At 39.4% G+C, this 26,715-nt stretch overlaps 1 protein-coding gene across 1 annotated transcript in view; it reads left to right on the forward strand.

Annotated features, from left to right (window-relative positions):
* The first annotated feature begins 291 nt into the window (after positions 1 to 291).
* Positions 292 to 26,715, forward strand: part of COL13A1 (collagen type XIII alpha 1 chain) — a 388,678-nt gene continuing 362,254 nt past the window's right edge. The window contains exon 1 of the mRNA XM_077256280.1: positions 292 to 1,020. Coding sequence (XP_077112395.1) covers positions 712 to 1,020 — 309 coding nt within the window. The 5' untranslated portion in view covers positions 292 to 711. The remainder of the gene's footprint in view (positions 1,021 to 26,715) is intronic.

The raw sequence follows: 26,715 nt of genomic DNA on the forward strand, positions 1-26,715 counted from the left end.
AAATTATATAGTTTTTAAAGTTGAATATGTTTTAGATTGTATTTCTCAATGTGGAATTAAAAAAAAGTCCTGGCTTTACAAACTCTTCCTGCTGTCTCCTATATATATCTGCTGTGGGTATCACTTCAAAGCTGCAGGCGAGCTGATGAGAGGTGCTCTGGGGATTTGGAGGGTGGTGGGATAGGATGTCTCCTGGCCAGAACACTCCCAGGCACTTTGCATAAATAAATAAATCAGTTTAGAGTGTGCAAGGAGGAGTGGAGGAGGTTACACAGGAGGAGGGGGGTCTGGCTGGCTCATCTGATCCCTGCAGTTCAGAAGGAGAGAACAGTGTGTGTCATGTTACACAGGAGAGAAGATCAGCCACAGCACAGCTCCCAACCAGTTGAGAATTACACCTTCCTAATGGGGACTTCTATGCCGGATTCCTTTACAACTCTCAAAAGTCACTGAAGTTTGCAAAGCAGAAGAGAGAACACTACACAAAGACTTTCCAAGAACTTTTCTCTCCTCTTCAATATTTCTTGGATCTATAAAAGCTGCAGAAACCTATTTATTTGTGGCTCCTGTATACAGCCTGGCATATACCGAAAAGCTGCTAGTGGATCCACCTTGCGTTGACTCCCTCACCCTTAATTCTGGATTGTACCCCTTGGATTAAGATTGTGGCGTATTTATTCTATTTATTTATTTATTATTCCTCTGGACAGCATGGAGGGGAAGGAGGTGTGGAGACCTGCTGCTAGCAACAGTGTCTTCTCTAGGAGTTGTAGAACCATCCCCTGTAGGACAGAGGACTGTGGGAAGTGCAGCAGGTTCCCTGCACTGGTGGGATGTGGGCTTGCCTTGTTATCAGTGTTCTCCCTGGTTCTTAGTCTCCTGGCTCTCTGTAGGACTTCTGATTTACAGTCCAGGGTTTCTGATTTAGAGAAGTTCAGATACACTCACTTATCTGCCTTAGTCTCTGCAGACCAAATGGAGACAGCTATTTTGGGAAGAGTTGACCAACTGCTGGAAGAGGTCTGTACATATTTACTTATTGCACCTTTCTACTTTGCTCAAATATTGAATGAAAACACCAATATCTACACATTTCACACTGTGGCTGCTTGGAAACACATTCTTTTCTATTCTACTCTTTTGAAAGCACGCTTGCTTTTATGTTCTGCTCTTTGATAACTTCTTGTCATTGTTCTGGAAGCTCTAGAGTTGTTTAAGGAATTGTTGCCAAAGCAACCAAAATATAAATGAAAGAAACATTCTGGAAATGGCTTTTGCTGAGATCCTAAAGTGTCAGTAGATTGCAAGCTCTTAGGCATCACTTGTTATTGGATGAAAGCGGAGCACGTTATATGACAAGGATAGTCATTCTGCTGACTTGCTGGAAAATGGTACTATGCCATGTGTACTAAATTCACAATATACTTAATGTGCAAAGTATTCAGTCTGGTATAGCTTGTTGGTAGGTTTTTTGGAGTAAACATTGTTGCCTACATTTAAGAAATGTATGCAACATTTGCTACAAATTATACCACACTCCAAAGTTAAAAATGTACTTTGTCACGTGAACAGTTATGTGTCAAATCCAATATCCACTATAACTGGCCTTGAATTATCTGATCTTGCTTTTCTCCTATACCACATGGCTTGATATTTTATTGTTACGTTCATCATTCACTGTGAAAGCATATACATATATATATATATTTATATTCATTCATTCATTCATTCACGTGTGTTAGCATATGCAGTGGGTGAAATAAGTATTGAACACATCACTAATTTTCCAGGTAAATATTTTTCTAATTGTGCTATTGACATGAAATTCTCACCAGATGTCCGCGACAATCCATCCAATCCACACAGGCAAAGAAATCAAACCTTAGATGTCCATAAATTATGTGTAATAATGAGAAGTGACTCAGGGAAAAAGTATTGAACATGCTTACTGACATTTATTTAATACTTTGTAAAAAAAATTCTTGTTGGTGATGACAGCTTCAAGACGCCTCCTGTATGGAGAAACTAGTCGCATGCATTGTCCAGGCGTGATTTTAGCCCATTCTTCTACACAAACATACTTCAAATCCTGAAGGTTCTGTTGGCTTCTTCTGTGAACTTTGAGCTTTAGTTCTTTCCACAAATGTTATATTGGATTCAGGTCAGTTGATTGGCTGGGCCATTCTAGCAGCTTTATTTTCTTTCTATGAAACCAATAGAGGGCTTATTTGGCTGTGTCTTTGGGATCATTGCTAAAATGTCCACCCTTGTTTCATCTTCATCATCCTTGTAGATGGCAGCAGATTTTTATTAAGAATGTCTCAGTACATTTGTCATTCATCCTTTCTTCAATTATATAAAGTTTGCCAGTGCTATATGCTGATAAACAGCCGCACACCATGATGTTACCACCCCCAAATGTCACTGTTGGTATGGTGTTTTGGGGGTTATAGTCAGTGTTTTTTGGCCTCAAATCATGGTGTGTATTATAGCATCCAAACTTCATTTTTGGTCTCATCTGACCAGACTGTATTCTCAAAGTATTTCACAGGTTTGTCTAAATGTTATTGAGCAAAGTTTAAATGCTCTTGAACATGTTTTACAGTTATATGAAAAAGTTTGGGCACCCCTATTAATCTTAAGCTTAATGTTTTATAAAAATTGTTCTTTTGCAACATCTATTTCAGTTTCATATATCTAATAACTGTTGGACACAGTAATGTTTCTGACTTGAAATGAGGTTTATTGTACTAACAGAAAATGTGCAATCTGCATTCAAACAAAATTTGACAGGTGCATAAGTATGGGCACCATTATCATTTTCTTGTTTTAAATACTCCTACCTACTTTTTACTGACTTACTAAAGCACTGTTTTGGTTTTGTAACCTCATACAGTTTTGAACTTCATAGCCAGGTGTATGCAATCATGAGAAAAACTACTTAAAGTGGCCACTTGCAAGTTGTTCTCCTGTTTGAATCTCCTCTGAAGAGTGGCATCATGGGCTCCTCAAAACAACTGTCAAATGATCTGAAAACAAAGATTATTCAACATAGTTGTTCAGGGGAAGGATACAAAAAGCTGTCTAAGAGATTTAACCTGTCAGTTTCCACTGTGAGGAACATAGTAAGGAAATGGAAGAACACAGGTACAGTTCTTGTTAAGGCCAGAAGGGGCAGGCCAAGAAAAACATCAGAAAGGCAGAGAAGAAGAATGGTGAGATCAGTCAAGGACAATCCTCAGACCACCTCCAGAGAGCTGCAGCATCAACTTGCTGCAGATGGTGTCACTGTGCATCGGTCAACTATACAACGCACTTTGCACAAGGAGAAGCTGTATGGGAGAGTGATGTGAAAGAAGCCATTTCTGCAAGCACGCCACAAACAGAGTCGGCTGAGGTATGCAAAAGCACATTTGGAGAAGCCAATTTCTTTTTGGAAGCAGGTCCTGTGGACTGATGAAACCAAGATTGAGTTGTTTGGTCATACAAAAAGGCGTTATGCATGGCGGCAAAAAAACACAGCATTCCAAGAAAAACACTTGCTACCCACAGTAAAATTTGGTGGAGGTTCCATCATGTTTTGGGGCTGTGTGGCCAATGCCGGCACCGGGAATCTTTTTAAAGTTGAGGGACGCATGGATTCCTCTCAGTATCAGCAGATTCTTGACAATAATGTTCATGAATCAGTGACAAAGTTGAAGTTACGCAGGGGATGGATCTTTCAGCAAGACAATGATCCAAAACACCGCTCCAAATCCACTCAGGCATTCATGCAGAGGAACAATTACACTGTTCTGGAATGGCCATCCCAGTCCCTAGACCTGAATATCATTGAACATCTGTGGGATCATTTGAAGAGGGCTGTCCATGCTCGGCGACCATCAAACTTAACTGAACTGGAATTGTTTTGTAAAGAGGAATGGTCAAAAATACCTTCATCCAGGATCCAGGAACTCATTAAAAGCTACAGGAGTTGACTAGAGGCTGTTATTTTTGCAAAAGGAGGATCTACTAAATATTAATTTCACTTTTCTGGTGAGGTTCCCATACTTATGCACCTGTCAAATTTTGTTTGAATGCAGATTGCACATTTTCTGTTAGTACAATAAACCTCATTTCAAGGCAGAAACATTACTGTGTCTAACAGTTATTAGATATATGAAACAGAAATAGCTGTTGCAAAAAAAACAATTTTTATAAAACATTAAGCTTAAGATTAATAGGGGTGCCCAAACTTTTTCATATAACTGTATGTTTAGCAATGAAGTCTTGGGTGGTGAGCGTGCATACAGGCCATGGAAGTTGAGTGCATTACTTATTGTTTTCTTTGAAACAGTTGTACCTGCTGATTCCAGCTCTCAACAGGTGGTACTTGGCTCTTTGACAACTCTTCTGATAGTGCTTTTCACTCCTCTGTCTGAAATCTGGTCGTGGCCTGTTTATTGTGAAATGATGTCCTTTCCACTTCCATATTATGATGGCCCCAACAGTGCTCAGTAGAACCTTTAGTAATGTAGAAATTCTTCTGTAACCAATACCATCAGTGTGTTTTGCAGCAATAAGGTTTTGAAGGTCTTGAGACAGCTCACTGGTTTTACCCATCATGAGATGGTTTTTTTTGCGGCACCGTGGGAATGAGACAGCTTTTAGACAGGCTATTAGTTAAACCACCTGATATATTTTTTCACTGTGGCAGGATTGCTTTCTAATTACTCATAGATTTCAGCTGGTATCATGACTTCCCATGGCTCTTTGCACCTCTCTTTTTTCATGTGTTCAATACTTTTTTCCTGTGTCATTTCTCATTATTACACATGAACTTAATTTATAGACATCTATGGTTGGATATCTTTGCCTGTGTCAATTGGATGGGACAACTCTTGAGAATTTCAGGTCAATAGCAATTTTAGAAATATATTTACTTAGAAAATTGGTGACGTGTTCAGTACTTATTTCACCCACTGTATATACACTTTACGGTTGTGATCAGTGTCATACTGTTGCATTAAAGTAGATATTACTGAGTCTATGGGTACTGTCACACAGTGCAATTACGATCGCTACGACGGTACGATTCGTGACGTTCTAGCGATATCGTTACGATATCGCAGTGTCTGACACGCAGCAGCGATCAGGGACCCTGCTGAGAATCGTACGTCGTAGCAGATCGTTTGAAACTTTCTTTCGTCGCTGGATCTCCCGCTGTCATCGCTGGATCGTTGTGTGTGACAGCGATCCAGCGATGCGTTCGCTGGTAACCAGGGTAAACATCGGGTTACTAAGCGCAGGGCCGCGCTTAGTAACCCGATGTTTACCGTGGTTACCAGCGTAAAAGTAAAAAAAAAAAAACCGTACATACTGACCATGTGATGTCCGTCAGGTCCCTTGCAGTCTGCTTCCCGCTCTGACTGTGAGCGCCGGCTGGAAAGTGAGAGCAGATCACAGCGGTGATCACCGCTGCGCTCTGCTCTCACTGTACGGCTGCCCTCAGTCAGAGCAGGAAGCAGACTGCAAGGGACCTGACGGACATCACATGGTGAGTATGTACGGTTTGTTTTTTTTTACTTTTACGCTGGTAACCACGGTAAACATCGGGTTACTAAGGGCGGCCCTGCGCTTAGTAACCCGATGTTTACCCTGGTTACCAGCGAACCTCGGCATCGCTCCAGCGCCGTGATTGCAAAGTGTGACCGCAGTCTACGACGCTGGAGCGATACTCATACGACGCTGCGACGTCACGGATCGTGCCGTCGTAGTGATGAAAATTGCACGGTGTGACAGTACCCTATGAGTCATTGATTGCTATAATGACATGTCACAGTTGATTGATCCAGTAATGTATTGAAATGGATAGATATTGGTATCTCATGTCAACCTTTTATAATCTATAGTTATATCTTTTACGTATATTGGATGCCCTGGTGCTATGACAAATTGATCTTCCAATTGATCCAGTCTTGCTCTTGTGAACCCCTGATTTAAATTGGGCTGAGTCAGGTTGTAGTATTTTTTTACACCCAGAATAGTGCTGCAGAATGTGCTCTTAAAGATCACAAGAATCACAATAGCAACCCCAAGATGGGCTCTCAATTCATGCGAGCAGGGCCTTTAATAAACTTAATATTTTATATTATGAAAAAAATGAATCATTACACACTTTGTGAGTATAAAGTGTCAAGCTGAAAGTCTAATATCTGTGTATCAGTTTAATGTATTTGGGGGAATGATCAGCCACAATTTATTAGATTACACTCATTTGAAAACTCACTAAACTTTTATGCAGGAAAGATATATATCTTGGTACCGTGTTAGCCAGTGGATAGAAAAATATGTAGAATTGAGAGTCCTCAGTGGTTGATACCTTTTAATGGCTAACTGAAAAGATGGTAGCAAATTGCAAGATTTCGAGACTACACAGGTCTCTTCATCAGGCAAAGACTAAAAGAAATTCTGAAGAATCACATATTTGTGCTGTGTTGTGCATAAATATGTGATTCTTCAGAATTTCTATTAGTCTATGCCTGATGAAGAGACCTGTGTAGTCTCGAAATCTTGCAATTTGTTACCATCTTATCAACCACTGAGGACTCTCAATTCTAAACATTTTTCTAAACTTTTATGCTGATAATGACATAATTTCTAAAATTTCAGTTGTTACTGTAATTTTATTTGCACATTTTAGAAAAATATGGACGGAAACTTCTCAGTCATTATACTTAGAGACCGGTAATAAGAATATGTATTGAAGAGAAAGTCACATAGAGAGATGTAGGGTCGATGTTTCCCTATACTTCATAGGTCAAAGTAGAAATGATAGGAATGGTGACCTCTTGTCTATTGCTCCGTTTGAAGTTATTTCCAGTCCTGAAAACTACTCCTCAAAACCAGCCGTGAGTGACTGACGTGGAGAAACCTAACATCATAGTGGTTTTTTTATATTATGATCAGAAAATTGATGCTGGTCTGTTTAGATCGCTAACAAAGAGATTAATAGCATTTTACAGCTTCTGACAATTTTACAATATAAATTATTTTATTTAAATACATATTTAAATAAAATAAAATTGTAAATATACACTCACCGGCCACTTTATTAGGTACACCATGCTAGTAACGGGTTGGACCCCCTTTTGCCTTCAGAACTGCCTCAATTCTTCGTGGCATAGATTCAACAAGGTGCTGGAAGCATTCCTCAGAGATTTTGGTCCATATTGACATGATGGCATCACACAGTTGCTGCAGATTTGTCGGCTGCACATCCCAAAGATGCTCCATACAAGGCAGGATGGATCCATGCTTTCATGTTGTTTACGCCAAATTCTGACCCTACCATCCGAATGTCGCAGCAGAAAACGAGACTCATCAGACCAAGCAACGTTTTTCCAATCTTCTACTGTCCAATTTCGATGAGCTTGTACAAATTGTAGCCTCAGTTTCCTGTTCTTAGCTGAAAGGAGTGGTACCCGGTGTGGTCTTCTGCTGCTGTAGCCCATCTGCCTCAAAGTTCGATGCACTGTGCATTCAGAGATGCTCTTAGGCCTACCTTGGTTGTAACGGGTGGCGATTTGAGTCACTGTTGCCTTTCTATCAGCTCGAACCAGTCTGCCCATTCTCCTCTGACCTCTGGCATCAACAAGGCATTTCCGCCCACAGAACTGCCGCTCACTGGATTTTTTTTCTTTTTCGGACCATTCTCTGTAAACCCTAGAGATGGTTGTGCGTGAAAATCCCAGTAGATCAGCAGTTTCTGAAATACTCAGACCAGCCCTTCTGGCACCAACAACCATGCCACGTTCAAAGGCACTCAAATCACCTTTCTTCCCCATACTGATGCTCGGTTTGAACTGCAGGAGATTGTCTTGACCATGTCTACATGCCTAAATGCACTGAGTTGCCGCCATGTGATTGGCTGATTAGAAATTAAGTGTTAACAAGAAGTTGGACAGGTGTACCTAATAAAGTGGCCAGTGAGTGTATATATATATATATATATATACATATATGTATATATAAAAAAAATGATTGTTTGACTAGTGATGTATAGCCCCCATTTGTATTTTGCCACAAAACTGGAGCATAAGTGATATGCAATCGAATGAAATTTTGCTGATAATAAACATTAAAGTATTTCCATAGGAAATTGTTAAAATAGCATGGAACAAATCACGATGTAATCATGTGCTGCTCTAATATTTCCTATGGGAATATGAGCCACATTAGTCATATAGAAAGTAATGAAAAACTTCTGCATAGGACATTTATGCTAAGGCTGCAGGGCAACATGTGTTGGGCAACATGAAGATTTCAGTGTTGCATTGTGACATCGCATATAGTGATTGTCAAAGGGATCAGATTGCGATCCATGTTACAATCATCAGAAGGCATCATACACTCTGGAATTAATGGTCACAGGCTTCAATGGAAGTCATGTGAGGCTTGCTATTCGCATGCAATCTGTCCAAAATATGGTTATTTTTCATAGTCAAGTGAAAGCTGTAAAATTGTCAAGTCACAGTCAAGTTGTGCAAAGGTCCATTTACACTACATGATTATCATGAAGAGAATTCCTAGCAACACTCAGTCATTTCTCAATTATTTTGCAGTAAAAAGGGCAGAGAATCATCCGACGAATGATCAAAACGCTCATTTATCTGCGGAAATTATCTTTTGTGCTGCAAACAGAACTCGTACTGCCGAGATCAATGGCATCCTATGAGCACTGAATGATAATAATAATAATTATATTTTTATAGAGCCAACATATTCCGCAGCACTTTACATTTTAGGGTATGTTCCCACAGTCAGGAACAGGCAGCGCTTTGGATGCAGCACATGTTCGCGTCTCCGCAAGATAAATTGACATGCTGCGGTCTCGAAAGACGCGCCGCATGTCCGTCTCTGCAGGGAAGCCGCGGGTGCTAGTGCACACATAGTGGAGATGGGATTTCTTAATATCCCATCCACTATGCTGTAACATCTGGACTCTACGGACTGGATGCTGCGGATGTACGCAGCGTCCAACCAGTAGCGTTTACTGACCGTGGGAAAGTACCCTTAGAGGGGACTTTCACAGACAATAAAAGACATTACAGAATAACAATAATCACATAAATCAACAGATGCCAAGAGGAATGAGGACCCTGCTTGCAAGCTTATAATCTATGAGGAAAAAGGGAAGACATGAAAGGTGGATGGTAACAATTGCTTGTATTGTTCGGACTAGCCTTAATGTAAAGGTACCTTCACACGAAACGACTTTTTAACGATATCGCTAGCGATCCGTGACGTTGCAGCGTCCTCGCTAGCGATATCGTTTCGTTTGACAAGCAGCAGCGATCAGGATCCTGCTGTGATGTCGCTGGTCGCTGAATAAAGTCCAGAACTTTATTTGGTCGTCCGATCGCCGTGTATCGTTGTGTTTGAAAGCAAAAGCAACGATACCAGCGATGTTTTACACTGGTAACCAGGGTAAACATCGGGTTACCAAGCGCAGGGCCGCGCTTAGTAACCCGATGTTTACCCTGGTTACCAGCGTAAAAGTAAAAAAAACAAACAGTATATACTCACCTGCGCATCCCCCAGCGTCTGCTTCCTGACACTGACTGAGCCCGGCCCTAAAGTGAAAGTGAAAGCACAGCGGTGACGTCACCGCTCTGCTGTTAGGGCCGGAGCTCAGTCAGTGTCAGGAAGCAGACGCTGGGGGATGCGCAGGTGAGCATGTACTGTTTGTTTTTTTTACTTTTACGCTGGTAACAAGGGTAATCATCGGGTTACTAAGCGCGGCCCTGCGCTTAGCAACCCGATGTTTACCCTGGTTACCCGGGGACCTCGGCATCGTTGGTCGCTGGAGAGCGGTCTGTGTGACAGCTCTCCAGCGATCAAACAGCGACGCTGCAGCGATCGGCATCGTTGTCGCTATCGCTGCAGCGTCGCTTCGTGTGAAGGTACCTTAAGAAATAGGGTGTTCATGTAATGCTGCATGAACCGGTAACTAACCAGTATGTGTAAAAGTGCAGACACAGAGGGCTATTAAATCATAAAAACAGATGATACGAGGGTTCTGGTTTTGAAGAAAATTTTGAATGGGCAACAAAGGGATAGTTAGATAAATGTGTTTAGGCGGTAGGCCAGTCTAAAGAAATGAGTTTTTATGGCACGCTTAAAACTGTGGCTATTGGGGATGATGACCAGTCACTGTGTATCTGCAGAGCATTCTGCCTGTGGAAACTGGATATTAGATTGTGTGGTGTAAACACACCTTAAGGGTATGTTCATATTGAGTTTTATGAAGAGTTTTTAGAGCAAAAACTGAGTAGAAACTCTCCACGTCCTGCTCAAAAACACAAAACTTCTCAAATGCTCAGTGTGTCCGCTCAATTTCTGTTACAAAAACTCAGCAAAAAGACCCAGTATGAATACATCCTATCAGACTTACAATAAACCGCTTTCTGACCAATGCAAAAAATCCAACGTGAGCAACTTTGCCCCATATGCTTTCAATTACCGTAAGTCACGTGCGACTTGTGACTCTTGCTACCTGACTACAGTTTGGCTGTCTTTTTTTCACAGCTCCAAAATATTCACAAAGTAACAAGCCAATGACAAGTCACACAATTGTTTTTGATTGTGCGACTTGTCCAAACCCTGTTGTGTCAAGACCGCATATGCAAATTGCCTCTTCAGAGAGGAAGAGGACTATAACTCTAGTGCCACCAATTGGAAGTAACAATCCTAAAAGTCAGTATCGAGCCTTTATTGAGCCTTGCCAAGTCTCAAGATCAAAATTTCCATGTGTTGCCCTAGACTCATAGAGAGACTATTACTACCAGTATTGTTGAGACAGCATATTTTATTATGCAGTTGATATACAAATACAGTAATATTTTGGGTGTAACACCCTTCATGAGACATGTAAGTAATGGATACTGCACATAAGATAAAGTAGTCCAGAGTATGGTGAGGCTTACCATCAACAAAGGCAAACCAGGACAGAATCTTGCACCTAGTCTGCAGTGTCCCACCATGTGCCATGGGCTACTCTTACTTATATGCATTGACCATTACTTACGTGTCTGATGAATGGTGTTACACCTGAAATGTTACTTATTTCTATATGGGCTGTGGTGTGATCAATGGATATGAAATATTCTCCCTAAATTCCAACTAAGTATCTCCACATGCTTTTGGTGTTCAGATCCTTCACTCTATCTACTAGAGTTTGACAGGAGCTCTGTGGTTGGCTCTTAAGAGTTGTCCACTATTTGCACAACCTTTTCCATTTTGGCCCCAATAACATAAAAACACTTATACTCACCTCCCATGCTGGCGCAGTTCCAGCAGTGTTGTCACATTTCCGAGACTCTCGTGCAGTTGATATGACATGAGAGCCCGGCTCCCAGTCAGTGCTGGTGTCACTGTCCTCGCATTTATAAATATTAACAATCAAGAGGAAATGAGCAGCCAGCCCAATTCCCCCTCATACATCTTAAGGAGAAGACAGTGACGCCACCGCTGATTGGGCATAGGGCTGACAAGTAGCCACTGCACTATAGCCCCAGGAACATGAGGAAGTGCGAATAAGTGTTTTTATGTTATTGTGGACAAATAAGGGAAATGAGAAAGGGTTATGCAAATAGTGGACAACCCCTTTAATTAACTAGTATCCTCCACAGATATAACCATTTCCAAATGGTGAACCACCTATCTGTTGATGCAAAAACAGTATCATCCTGCAGTTATAGTCCAGGGTATCTCAAAGGGGGGCCAGTTTTTTTTCCATGTAAGTTGCAAAGGAAGTAGCGGTTTTAGGTACAGCTTCATACAAGTACAGAATCCAATCATTGCATGCTTTGACTAACTAGAGGCCATCGTCATAGATGTCTAGGACCTCTCACCTCATTCATGAAGTTACATTGTGCATTTACAGTATATATGTCTTGGACAACTACAGTGCCTTTCGAAAGTATTCGCCCCCCTAGAACTTTTCAACCTTTTCCCACATATCATGCTTCAAACATAAAGATACTAAATGTAAATTTTTGGTGAAGAATCAACAACAAGTGGAACACAATTGTGAAGTTGAATGAAATTTATTGGTTATTTTAGATTTTTGTGGAAATTCAAAAACTGGAAAGTGGGGCGTGCAATATTATTTGGCCCTTTACTTTCAGTGCAGCAAACTCACTCCAGAAGTTCATTGTGGATCTCTGAATGATCCAATGTTGTCCAAAATGCTTAATGATGATAAATATAATCCACCTTTGTGTAATGAAGTCTCCGTATAAATGCACCTGCTCTGTGATATTCTCAGGGTTCTGTTTGAAGCACAGAGAGCATCATGAACACCAAGGAACACAACAGGCAGGTCCGTGATACTGTTGTGGAGAAGTTTAAAGCCGGATTTGGATACAAAATGATTTCCAAAACTTTAAACATCCCAAGGAGCACTGTGCAAGCGATCATTTTGAAATGAGTATCGTACCACTGCAGATCTACCAAGACCCGGCCGTCCCTCTAAACTTTCATCTCAAACAAGGAGAAGACTGATCAGAGATACCGCCAAGAGGTCCATGATCACTCTGGATGAACTGCAGAGATCTACAGCTGAGGTGGGACAGTCTGTCCATAGGACAACAATCAGTCATACACTGCACAAATCTGGCCTTTATGGAAGAGTGGCAAGAAGAAAGCCATTTCTCAAAGATATCCATAAAAAGTGTTGTTTAACGTTTGCAACAAGCCACCTGGGAGACACACCAAACATGTGGAAGAAGGTGCTCTGGTCAGATGAAACAAAAATTGAACTTCTTGGCAACAATGCCAAACGATATGTTTGGTGTAAAGGCAACACAGCTCACCACCCTGAACACACCATCCCCACTGTCAAACCTGGTGGTGGCGGCATTATGGTTTGGGCCTGCTTTTCTTCAGCAGGGACAGGGAAGATGGTTAAAATTGATGGGACGATGGATGGAGCCAAATACAGGACCATTCTTGAAGAAAACCTGTTGGAGTCTGCAAAAGACCTGAGACTGGGATGGAGATTTGTCTTCCAACAAGACAATGATCCCAAACATAAAGCAAAATCTACAATGGAATGGTTCACAAATAAACGTATCCAGGTGTTAGAATGGCCAAGTCAAAGTCCAGACCTCAATCCAATCGAGAATCTGTGGAAAGAGCTGAAAACTGCTGTTCACAAATGATCTCCATCAAACCTCACTGAGCTCGAGCTGTTGGCAAGGAAGAATGGGAAAGAATTTCAGTCTCTCGATGTACAAAACTGATAGAGACATATCCCAAGCGACTTGCAGCTGTAATCGCAGCAAAAGGTGGCGCAACAAAGTATTAAGTTAAAGGGGACGAATAATATTGCACGCACCACTTTTCAGTTTTTGAATTTCCACAAAAATTTAAAATGACCAATAAATTTCGTTCAACTTCACAATTGTGTTCCACGTGCTGATTCTTCACCAAAGGCTTACATTTAGTATCTTTATGTTTGAAGCATGATATGTGGGGAAAGTTTGAAATGTTTCAGGGGGCCGAATACTTTCACAAGGCACTATATATATATATATATATATATATATATATATATATATATATATATATATATATATATATATATATAATGTCTATTAACAATATGGTATCTACTGCCATTATTTGGGTAGAACTTTCTCTTGTTAGACCAGACAAAGCTTCATGCTTTATATCACCTACCCGATGTCTTTGCAATAATTGTCATGTTGTTTTAATTGTATAAGTATAATTGCACTTAGCGTAATTATCATCACTACTTCCCAGAGCTGTCAGTTCTCGTAGCTGAGCACTATAAGACTTGGTGTTTCTGGTTTATATAATAAGTTATGCTTTCGCTTTTTCAGCACTTGTTTCCTACTTGTGAAGAGACAGTGTATGTGCCTGTATGTGGCTGCTTAGGTATCATGTTTGATAGAAGGATTTCGTAGATTATAAATTTTTCTAGATGAGCTTTCTTTTGCAAGTTTTCATGGCACAGGAGTGTCCTGCCTTTCATGAACTATTCCAAGAAACAAAATTTGATAGCATCTTTTTTGCTTATGTATCTGACGTTTAACCTTAAAGGTACATTTCCACATCAGCTTGACTGCTGAGCAATTGTTCATTTGGCCTACGGCTATCTTTTCCCTATCTTTTCACTCTCAGACAGCTGTGGTAGCAGCTTATTTCTTTAAGTAAAACAAGGATAGGGCATATTCCCCATGCCCAGTCCTTCTTTCACCTAACACCATCTGTTGGGTAAAGTCAGGAGGTAATGTTGGGTAAAGTCAGGCCTATATACATTAGATGGTCGGCCAGTCCCGCTCAAACAGTAGATGCAGCTGACAATTTATAATGGGACATGAACACTGAAGGCTTACCCTGTGAGAAAGAGTCATCAGGGTCATCCAATCTAAAACCATTTTGTGATAAAAATGGTACTGTTATCTGATAGAATATATTCATAAGTGAACTATACTTGGTGGAACTCTTAAAATCGCCACAAAGTGGTGCAGGGGAATGTTACATTTGTCCTAAGCACAAAATATATTGATACTTTTTTTTGCTGTTGTTACAAAAAGAAACAGTCAAATCTATTTCAACCTTTATTCAGTTATCACACATTGGGAATATTTTAAAGAATACATTTCTTTTTTCTCAAGAATGCAAGGGAGTCTGGGACAGTATCATTCTGGAAACAAAAAGTTGTTCCACACCACTTTTGATTATACACGATGTTTTATCCATATCGTAAAATATACAGAATAGCGGTATAGTCACTGCCATGTTTTAACCTTAACTGGAAGCTACGATTAAGAAGACTATATGAAACATGTCTGCTACAACATCACTATGCTGTATTTTTTATTATATTAAAAATAAATAAAAGCATGTTTTTATGAGAGGAAGCAGTGTGGAATAACTTTTCATTTGGGGCTTACGAGTCAACAAGATGCTCAGAGCTTCTCAAAATTATACAAGATAGATATCATTGGACATATAAATAAGTTCATCCTTTGGAGTAATTATAAAGTATTACGCTGCCATTATTTGTGGGATATTCTGATGGAAATTAAATTGATCATGTGACTTATGTAAAAGTTTCATGCCTAATTAGTAGCACCAAAAGTGTCAGAAGATTATCTTCTTTACCTCTCAAAAGTAAATATCATAAACGGTAATAGGGAGGCAGGGTGTATTGCTCTCATTAATTTGTTTAATATGTCAGCTGGATTTTATCTTGTTTCTATATTTCTTTAAGGGTTTTTTCCTCAATTGACATCTGAGGATAGTTTATAAATGTCTGATTTTCAAGGATCATAATGATCCAGATTGATTACTAGAACCGTTATTGTTCACTGAAGAGGAGGTTAAATAAAGCAGTGATCGAGCTTTGATATTTTCATCTACCCAAGACACAGACTTGACCACCGGTGGTTGTGCAGTTGAGGGGGAATGAAGAACTCAGGAACTCTGTTCTAGTAGTAATCAATGAAGGTCCCAATGCTATGGTCGCCAGCATTCATACGTTAATCGGCCTGTAGTAGCCTGTGGGTGTTAGATGTCAGTGGTCTCTTTAGAAAGTGCTCACAAAAAATACTTAGTATTGATGGATATGGCCCTTCTATAGGTAGCATGGTTAAGTCTTGAAAATCTCGCTTGATGAAGCTTTCTACAAAGCGCACTACTGGAAGGGGGTTAGAAGGACAAACCTACAGCTGATCAGCTGATGTCAGCAAAGGCTAAATTGAAAAGGGGTTTTATTCACTGAGACAGTCCTTTAGGCATGTTTATTATACTGCAGGTAAATTAGGGAAGAAACCGTTCAATGATCCATCATTCTGCTACATCTGTCCTTCAAATGCATGTCAGTGGGATTATTTTTGTTCTTTCTATATAAAACTATGTAAATGTTTCTTCAACAATCACACCAAATGTTGAGGTGAAGAATGCCTTTGAGCAAGTGTCTGCTGAGTTTTCTTTTCCGGTCTGGGTATGTGGCATTGGTGTAGTGTTGCTGACAGGTGTCGTAGCAATGTGTGTGGTACTGTAGACGACTACAGCAATGTGACTGACAATTGCTCACTGTTTGCTCCTACACCGAACACAGATTCCAAATATGATACATGTCTCTCAGGTTCCCTAATGAAAGCTTTATCTTTCCATCTCACTTCATATTCTGTCTAGTCCTGTAAAGAAACCCGAAATATAAAATAGATTTATTATTCTCCGAAAAATATTAAGTCTGTTATTAAGTTGTATTTAAATTGTTTCATTGGAATTAAAAATAGTTAAGAAAAAAAGTAAAACATTCCTTGCCAACCTGGCACCAAAGAGTTTTGTTACAACTGTTACAGCAGTTGCTGTGCCCTACAGCTATAAAGATATTAGACGGGTGTTTGAAGGCAGCCGGAGTCCTGTAATCTGCACATTAATGATACCATTAAAGGGTGTAATTATTCCAACTCGGTTCAGCTATTCCTGCATGTTCAAATTGTTTGTAGGACGGATATATCTGTAATTGTTATAGTAAAATAGTGACATATGTATAGTACTTGCAACAGTATAAATCCCCAAAAGAGAATGTGAAAAAGTCTAAATATTATATATAAACTAAAGGTGATACAATGTATTGGCACTATCTAAATAAAATTATTATATAGTTATATAGTTATTAAGGTTGAAGGAAGACTTTAAGTCCATCTAGTTCAACCCATAGCCTAACCTAACATGCCCTAACATGTTGATCCAGGGGAAGGCAAAAAAAACCCATGTGGTAAGAGTAAGCTCCATCATGGGGAAAAAAATTCCTTCCCGACCCCACATACGGCAATCAGACTAGTTCCCTGGATCAACGCCCTATCAAGGAATCTAATATATATACCCTGTAACATTATACTTTTCCAGAAAGGCATCCAGTCCCCTCTTAAATTGAAGCAATGAGTCACTCATTACAACATCATACGGCAGAGAGTTCCATAGTCTCACTGCTCTTACAGTAAAGAATCCGCATCTGTTATTATGCTTAAACCTTCTTTCCTCCAGACGTAGATATACACAAAAACACATATATACAGTATATAGACATTTGTGTGTCGTTAATATCAATTATATGGATATACACACATGTACATACATCAACATCTATTTTTTCTATTTTATATACTGTACATGTATATATATATATATATATATATATATATATATATATATGTGTGTACATATATACATTATAAATTTAAATACACATATATTGGAAACACAGTGTGTATATATATATATATATATATATATATATATATATATATATATATATATATAGAAAAATATTTAGAGTTGAGAGTTCTCAGTTGTTGATACCTTTTAATGGTTAACTAAAAAGATGGTAACAAATTGCAAGCTTTCGAGACTACACAGGTCTCTTCATCAGGCAAAGACAAAAAGAAATTCTGAAGAATCACATATTTATGCATAACATAGTACAGAAAAACATAAATAAATAAATAAATAAATAAAACCATGGATAAGACAGGTGCATGAAGCAGAATTTCAGCTGCGACACTTCTAATGTGGTGTACCTAATTATTTGTACTAAATGTCCAACTGGGGATCTGTATGTGGGGGAGACAGGGCAAAAGCTTAGAACAAGAATTAATTCTCACCACCACACAATAAGAGAAAAAAGAATGGATCTACTTGTGGCAATACATTTTTGTCTCCCAAATCATAACATTATGGACATGAAATTACTTGTGTTAAAAGGTAGCTTCAAATCTAAGAGAGACAGAAGAGTATGGGAATACAAACTGATGATGACCTTTGACAGTCTTAGTTCAGGAATGAATGTGTCGCATGGATTTATGTCTTTTTACATCAACTAAGGAACTTGCCCCTCAGACTATGAGGGGGTCATCACAACAGAACGAGACCCAAATCAGAGGACAATAAAACATTCCTTATCTAAGAACTGGTCCAATATTTATGGACATAACTGTTTATCACTCATGGTAATTCTGCTTCGTCACCTGTCTTATCCATGGTTTGTTTTTTTTTCTTCTGTACTATGTTGTGCATAAATATGTGATTCTTCTGAATTTCTTTTAGTCTGTGCCTGATGAAGAGACCAGTGTAGTCTCGAAAGCTTGCAATTTGTTACCATCTTTTCAGTTAGCCATTAAAAGGTATCAACCACTAAGGACTCTCAATTCTAAATATTTTTCTATCTACTGGCTAACACGGTACTATGATATATATATATAAATTTATTTACATAAAAGCAATCTCTCTCTGTGTGTGCATATATATATATATATATATATATATATATATATATATATATATATATATATATAAAACCGAACTTCACGTTAGTGTAGGTAGATGCAGAATACATAACCATGTGTATATAGATGTTTTCTGTCAAAAAATAGAAGTGTTAATGGTTTATTGTTAGCAATTATCACAAAGCAAAGTCATTGAATAAAACAGAAATCTAAATCAAATCATTATTTGATGTGACCATCCTTTGCCTGTAATACATCATCAATTCTCCTAGGTACACTTGCACATGGTTTTTTTAGGCACTAGCCAGGGAGGTTGTTCTAAATATCCAACCCCAGATCTTCTGTAGATGTAGGCTTACACAAATCTCTTAGGCCACGTTCACACTTTGCGGTTTTTCCCGCGGATCCGCGGCGATTTTGATGCTGCGGGTCCGCAGCAGTTTCCATAGCGTTTACATTAACATGTAAACCCTATGGAAACCGCAAACCGCAGTGCACATGCTGCGGGAAAAACCGCGCAGAAACGCAGCGGTTTAAAACCCGCAGCATGTCACTTCTTTGTGCAGAATCGCAGCGATTCTGCACCCATAGGAAAGCATTGAACCACTTACTTCCCGCAGCGGTTTTGCCCTGCAGATTTATCAATTCCGCTGCGGGAGAACCCGCAGAGGGACGCCGCAAAGTGTGAACGTGGCCTTAATGTAATCTCGGACAGACTGGGTGATGTTGAGATCAGGGCTTTGTGAGGTCATCATCACTTTCAGTACTCCTTGGTTTTCTTTACACTAAGGATTATTCTTTGCTGTATGTTTGTGGTTATTATCCTGCGTCAGGATAAATTTGCAGCCAATCAGGCATCTTCCTGATAGCATTACATGATGGATAAGTATGTGCCTGTATTTCTCAACATTGAAGACACCAGTAATCCTGATTCCTGACCAATCCCCAAATAATTTTGCTGAAATACAGTCCCAAACTTGTTCCCTGCAGATACTCATTATTGTACCGCTCTCCAGTCCTTCAGCTAGCAAACTGTTTTCTGTTATATTGGAGTTCCATACACAAAAAGTATTTTAGTAAAAAATGTTATATTTTATTAAAGATACCATAATACATAAAATAAACCAATAAATCATGTAGAAAAGCAAAGAACCCTAGTGAGGAAACAAGTAAATCCTCGGCATAGGCAATAGATTTAAGTGGACTCCCATCATGGTATTAGTAGCCACCGCTCTAAAATAGTATCATTTATATGGCACCCAATTCCTATGCTATCAGTGTAAATCAATAGAACTGAATGCATATAGACTAATGCAAGTCCCAGCGGCTGTCACAGTGGCATGCACACATATAAAGGGACAAAATCATGGCGGTATATCCAATAAAAGAACATCTTACCCATGGAGGAGAAAAGTCAAATGCCGAGGTACCGGATGTTCTTTTATTGGATATACCGCCATGATTTTGTCCCTTTATATGTGTGCATGCCACTGTGACAGCCGCTGGGACTTGCATTAGTCTATAGGCATTCAGTTCTATTGATTTACACTGATAGCATAGGAATTGGGTGCCATATAAATGATACTATTTTAGAGCGGTGGCTACTAATACCATGATGGGAGTCCACTTAAATCTATTGCCTATGCCGAGGATTTACTTGTTTCCTCACTAGGGTTCTTTGCTTTTCTTCATGATTTATTGGTTTATTTTATGTATTATGGTATCTTTAATAAAATATAAAATTTTTTACTAAAATACTTTTTGTGTATGGAACTCCATTTCTTTTGTGGTAAAATGTGTATCAGGAGTATACACTTACTAGTCTGTCATTGAATGGGTGGATGAAGTCAATTTGACATTTAATTTATTATGATATGGGACCCATGCTTCTCTCTGTGAGTTTGATTATAATGTTTTCTGTTATAGACAGATATTTTGACTCATCAGTCCAGAGCTTCTGCTGTCATTTTCCTGCTCCCCATTTCCTATATTTTCATGCATAGCTCAGTCACATAGCCATGTTCTTTGTTGAAGGTATGCTTTTTGGACACAATTCTTCCATGAAGAAGATGTATGAAGAATGGTGTAGCTGACTCCCACTTGTTGTTGACAGTTCTGTATTGATGGTACTGTTGAATTGCAGATGGTACAACTTCCAATATCGAAAGGATGTTAGCATGGTGTGTATAACATCTAACATAACATTCATTAGCCGCTGCTTCTATGGTTCTAAATGTTACCCATTTCTTGGTGTCCCCAATGCAGGCCACATTTGGGCATCACATTGCTTTGCAGCATTGGGGTTTTGGGTTCAAATCCCACCAAGGACAACATCTGCAAGGTGGATATGTTCTCCTCATGTTTGTGTGGGTTTCATCACACGTCAAAGAAATAATGATAGGGAGTTATGACTGTGAGCCCCATTGGGGACAGAGATGATAATGTATGTAAAGCGTTGCAGAATATGATGGCACTATATCAGCAAAGCATAATAAATAAAATAAATGCTAAGAAATACAGGCAGATACTTATCCATCATGCAATACCATCAAGGAGGCTTCAGATTGGCTCTATATTTATTCTGAAGTAAGACCCTAAACATACAGACAATGCCATTAACAACCATCTTCAGCGTAAAGAATAACATAAAGTTCTGATATAACCCCCAGAGCCCTCATCTCAGCATCTTCAAGTCTGCGTGAATTTATATGACGAGACAGAAGGATTTGCACAAGCCTACATCCATAGAAGAACTGGTCTCCAACATTATTTATTTTACTTAATTATATTGCACCATTATTTCCACAGCGCTCTACACAAATCATCATGATTGATCCTCATTGGGCCTCACAATTCCCTATCACTAGGACGCAGTGCTGTAAAGCAACTGTGCTAACCACTGAGCCACCGAAACAACCTCTCTGCCAAGCACCTTCAAAGTCTGTGTACCTAGAGAAATTGATGCTTTGATGCAGTTTTTAAGGCAAAGAGTGGTCACACGAAATATTGATCTGATTTAGATTTGTTTTGTTCATTCACTTTTCATTTTGTTAATAGATAAAAATAAACTTTTAGCACTTCTATTTTTGAAAGTTTCTTACTTTGCAGCATTTTTCCATACCTGTCAAAAAAATTTGCACAGTATAATATATATTTATATTTCTGAGTTGTGCATGGGTCTTATACTTGAGTGCTACTTATTCTGCGCTGTTACAATCCTATGGTGGGGAGACATCTATCTGTTAACCTCCAAAATTAAGCAGATACTAGCATGACCTCCTAAATAGTTATTATAAATGAGGTTCACTACGACTAGGATGGTGTTAGGTTAGGTTTACAGCACATTTGGGGTCAAAGTTCAGTGTTTATTCTAGAAATTACTGCCATGTATATATTTACCATGCATAAAAAAAAGTTATCACTATTACCTAGAAATATGCAGTATGGCTATGGTAAATGTGAGAAAACTTTTGCCTCAAATGTATGTGTTGGCCTAGTTTAAAATGAGATGTTTAACTTTGGATCTACTCTTTTCACTAGCATATATGGTAGTTTTTTTTAGCATTTTACATCTGCTATGGTGCCTCCCATTGGAAACTTACAGACATGGTCAATTTTATCTGCAATCAGAAGCCTATGAGATGATTACATACTACTATCTAATCACCTGGCGGTGGAAGCCCAATGTGGCAGTCCTGAAATGCTGCAGCAGAGCAATTATTCCCTTTAGGGTATGTGCACACGTCCGGATTTCTTGCAGAAATTTCCTGAAGAAAACCGGAAATTTTCTGCAAGAAATCCACATTTTTTTTTTGCGTTTTTTTTCCGTTTTTTCGCGTTTTTTTTAGCATTCTGCAAGCGTAATTAGCTTGCAGAATGCTAAAGTTTTCCAAGCGATCTGTAGCATCGCTTGGAAAACTGACTGACAGGTTGGTCACACTTGTCAAACATAGCGTTTGACAAGTGTGACCAACTTTTTACTATAGATGCAGCTTATGCAGCATCTATAGTAAAAGATAGAATGTTTAAAAATAATAAAAAAAATAAAAAAAATGGTTATACTCACCCAGACATCTCCTCAGCGGCGTCCGTTCCTCTTCCTATAGCTGGTGTGTGCGCGCAGGACCTTCCATGACGTCGCGGTCATGTGAGCGGTCACGTGAGCGGTCACTTGACCGCTCACGACCAATCACAAGACAGTGACGTCATCACAGGTCCTTCACCGCACACCAGCTATAGGAACCGAAGCGGCAGCATGCAGCGGTGAGGCGGGAAGACATCGAGGGTGAGTATAGGACTATTTTTTATTTTAATTCTTTTATTTTTGACCAATTATATGGTGCCCAGTCCGTGGAGGAGAGTCTCCTCTCCTCCACCCTGGGTACCAACCGCACATAATCTGCTTACTTCCCGCATGGTGTGCACAGCCCCGTGCGGGAAGTAAGCAGATCAATGGACTCCTAGGTGTGCGGAATCCCCGCAATTCCGCATTTTTAATGAACATGTTGCTTTTTTTTCCGCGATGCGATTTTTTCGCGGAAAAAATCGCAACATTTGCACAAAAAATGCGGAATACACTGTAAATAATAGGAGGCATATGTTAGCGTTTTTATCACGTTTTTATAGCGAAAAAACGCGAAAAAAAACACTAAAAATCCTGAACGTGTGCACATGGCCTTACACTGTTAAAATACAATTCATTACATTTTTTAGGTGATATGACAGTTCACAGACGATAGTACAGTACTTTAAGCTAGAAGTTTATCATGTGCTTCTTGCTTTTTAGGTTCATTAGGTGAGGTGGATCCACCAAGACCAGATTCCGGGTGGGCACATAGGCCACAAGAATTGGTGCAGCTGTTAGGCGGGGCATGCGGGACAAGGACAGCCAAGGGACAGGACACTTCAGGCAGGTAGGCAGGATGTAGGAGACTGCAGGAAAGCAGGCCGATGTCAGGAAACTGCGATCAGGAGGAGGATGTTAGGAAACCACAGGCAGGCGGAGGATGTCAGGAAACTGCAGGCAGGCAGAATGATATCAAGAAACCCCATACAGGTGGACATCAATAAACCGCAGGCAGGTTTAGTACTGGAGAAGATGCGTATTAAAACATGGTCCAGCAACACAGAAGCCATAATGCAATACCAAGACACAAGGATGTGTCTCAGTGAGCCTTATATAGGCCCTAGACTGATCCTCACATGGGACCATGCCAGGCCATCTGCAAAGCCTGACGTGGAGCAGCACAGAGTTTAACGAACTAGGGTGAGGAAAGAAAAGCACAAACCTGGGACAAATGCATAACATTGATGGTTCTCCATCTCTACAGTAGGTTTTTATATATTTTTCTTTATGTACAGAGGACCTCTCTTACAGATCCATAAAAGTTCCTTGTGGAATGGATCTGTAATATGGCGCTAATGTTATGTTATAGAGTTTTCTTCAGCGTCTTACACAAATTTCAAACTTATTTGAAAAAACATAAAATACATTTTTGAGGTGACTAATAGCAGTTTTACTTTCTAAAAGCATGAATATACAAAAGTATAAACCTGCAAAAAGCAAAACAGTAAAATAATTCTGAAAATAGGACCTTTTAGGACCACAGTATTGTATACTAAATCCCGTAGTTAGGGCATTGATCAATGGGTGCTGCTAGTAACTCTAAGGACACAGGTCAGCATATAATTCCCCTGTTTCTGCTTAGAAATTAATTGTTGTCTAACAGGAAATTGCTAATAATTATACAGGGACTTCCTGATGACCTTTGACTTCTTGTAGTATTCCCTGAAGGTATGTGTTTCAGCAACCAGAAGTTTCCCCTAAACTTGTTTTCATTGGTGCAATGGTTTAGAATATTACTTTTAATGATATCTATATATGGCAAATAAAGGAATTGGAAATATGGATGTCATAAATGGAGATTCCCTGTACAGGACACCACTCAAGACTGCTGCAAAGAGCAGGACCTGCCGTTGGAGATTGCATAAATTGGATAATCCCTTTAGTTTTTTTTAATTTAATTTCCTTACATGAGTAAATGCTGTTATAATAAAACAAGAGTCAACTATATGCAGCCTATGTGGCATTACATAGTATTTTTATTTCTATCTGTCTACTATTTTGGCAGTAGACACAGCTATTGTAATTGTATCTGAAACCTCCAAAATGCTCATAGGATCCATGTCACGGCTGACTAAATATCATAAAGAAACATTTTAAAAGAGAAATCATATGAGGCTTTTATTGGATCCTTGTGTATTATTGTTAGGAGCCATATATGCTTTTTGCGTGTAGTTTATGGTAGCAGAAGATAAAATGTCTCTAAATAGTTGTTGGCATCGGGAGGTCTTGTCAGGTTGCCATGCTTAGTGAAATGTGGCTGATTCGTGCAGAGTTTGGCAGTCTGGACAGGATGCTGCTGTTTAGCTGCTCACCGTGGACAGCTGCCAGTATTACTATGACTTGTATGTCACAGTATTTAGTTCTCTTTCATTACTACATAAGAAGATACTGGGAAGGCCTTAAAAAAATCTAAATAAGGTATTTATTAACAATATGTTTTCAGAATGAATTGAGCTAAAGTTACTCTTATTTTTTATTTCCCCTGTTCGTTGGTATAGCATTGGTTTACCTGCGTAGCCCATTTCCGGCCATCCATCACGTGGACTGATGTGTTATACTATTCTATATAAAATTCATGTCTGTATCAAATGAAAATGTTATTTCTTACCTGTATAGATGATGCTGTTGTATGTTCTTCCAGATTCCTGTACTTTTAATTAATGAGGAGCCAGGAACTTCACATAGATTAGGGCAGCACGGTGGCTCAGTGGTTAGCACTTTTATTTTGCCGTGTTAAGTTCCTGGTTTGAAATCCTATCAAGGCCAACATCAGCAAGGAGTTTGTATATTCTTCCTGTGTTTTCATGGGTACTCCGATTTCCTCCTATACTCCAAAGATATACCCATTGAAGACAGCGATGATAATGTATGTAAAGCGCTGTTAATATAAGCAAACTATAATAATAGGTGTCCATCATCCTTCTATAAAATGGCAGTCACTCATGAGATCCACACGGGTCTCAGCCTATAGAACTGTATTAGGCTACGTTCACATTAGCGTTGTGCGACGCAGCGTCGGGCGCCGCTGAGTCGCCACATGCGTCATGCACCCCTATATTTAACATGGGGGCGCATGGACATGCGTTGCATTTACATTTTGTGACGCATGCGTCGCTGCGGCGCACGCGTCAGGGCGCACAGGACGCAGCAAGTTGCATTTTTTGTGCGTCCAAAATCAAGCAAAAAAAGGACGCATGCGTCACAAAACGCTGCGTTGTGCATGCGTTCACATTTGCGTTGTGCGTTGCGTCGCCGATGCTGCGGCGCACAACGCAAATGTGAACGTAGCCTTAATTAATTTACTGATAAGCCTGATTCATAATTCTTATTATTGAAATATCTCTTTAGTGACCAAATAAGCATTCTTGTTTCTATTAATGTTTCAACTTTAATCAGAAACATATACATTACATAACATCACTTTACAAAAAGTAAAATGGTCTCAATTCATGACTGCATTTTTTAAATGTGTCATGTTGTATTTCAAATAAAAAAATTAATCCTGGGCAATTGAACTCCTACCATGATAGTTGTGACTCACTCCTCTGAGATTGGCATCTGTTTGGGGAACTAGGTGCATCATCCCACCTATTGAGGTGACAATGTTTCCCATAGATGTAATAGGAGCAAACTGTGCACATGACGACCACTTCTGCATTTATTTTCTGCCTGGATGTGCCAATCATGTCAGTCGGTGGTTCGGTAGTACTTTATTCTTCACATAGGTGCAGGTCTCATAGTTGGGACTCTTTACCTGTTTAATCCAGTGTCAGACTAGGGTTTCTTGGGAAGAAGTTGATATTCTGCCTTCCTACCATAATCCATCAAGAACATGTGCATGTCCACTTTTAGTTTCACAGTAACATAGTAACATAGTGTGAAGAGGTAGAAGGTTTGTGGTTGTAATCCGCACTGCCAATTAAAATGTAGGACTAAAGATATCCAAATGAAGGAAAGTGGTTTTTATTTCAACGCATTTTGAAGTTCAAGTGACTTCTTCCTCAGAAACACAACCACATCTGTACATGTGGCTGTGTTCCTGAGGAAGAAGTCACTTGAATTTCGAAACGCATTGAAATAAAAAAGACTTTCCTTCATTTGGATATTTTTGGTCCTGCATTTTAATCAGCAGCTCGGATTACATCCACAAACCTACCTCTTCACATCTGATACGGTTGCCTACAGACCCGTGGATCTGCTACAGCTGTTATTCTCAAAGAGATCTATATGTCATTACATTAGATCTATCAGCTTAGTGCAATTTGAATAGATCGCTTATTT

Source organism: Ranitomeya variabilis, chromosome 4, assembly GCF_051348905.1.
Source record: "Ranitomeya variabilis isolate aRanVar5 chromosome 4, aRanVar5.hap1, whole genome shotgun sequence".
Taxonomy (NCBI): domain Eukaryota; kingdom Metazoa; phylum Chordata; class Amphibia; order Anura; family Dendrobatidae; genus Ranitomeya; species Ranitomeya variabilis.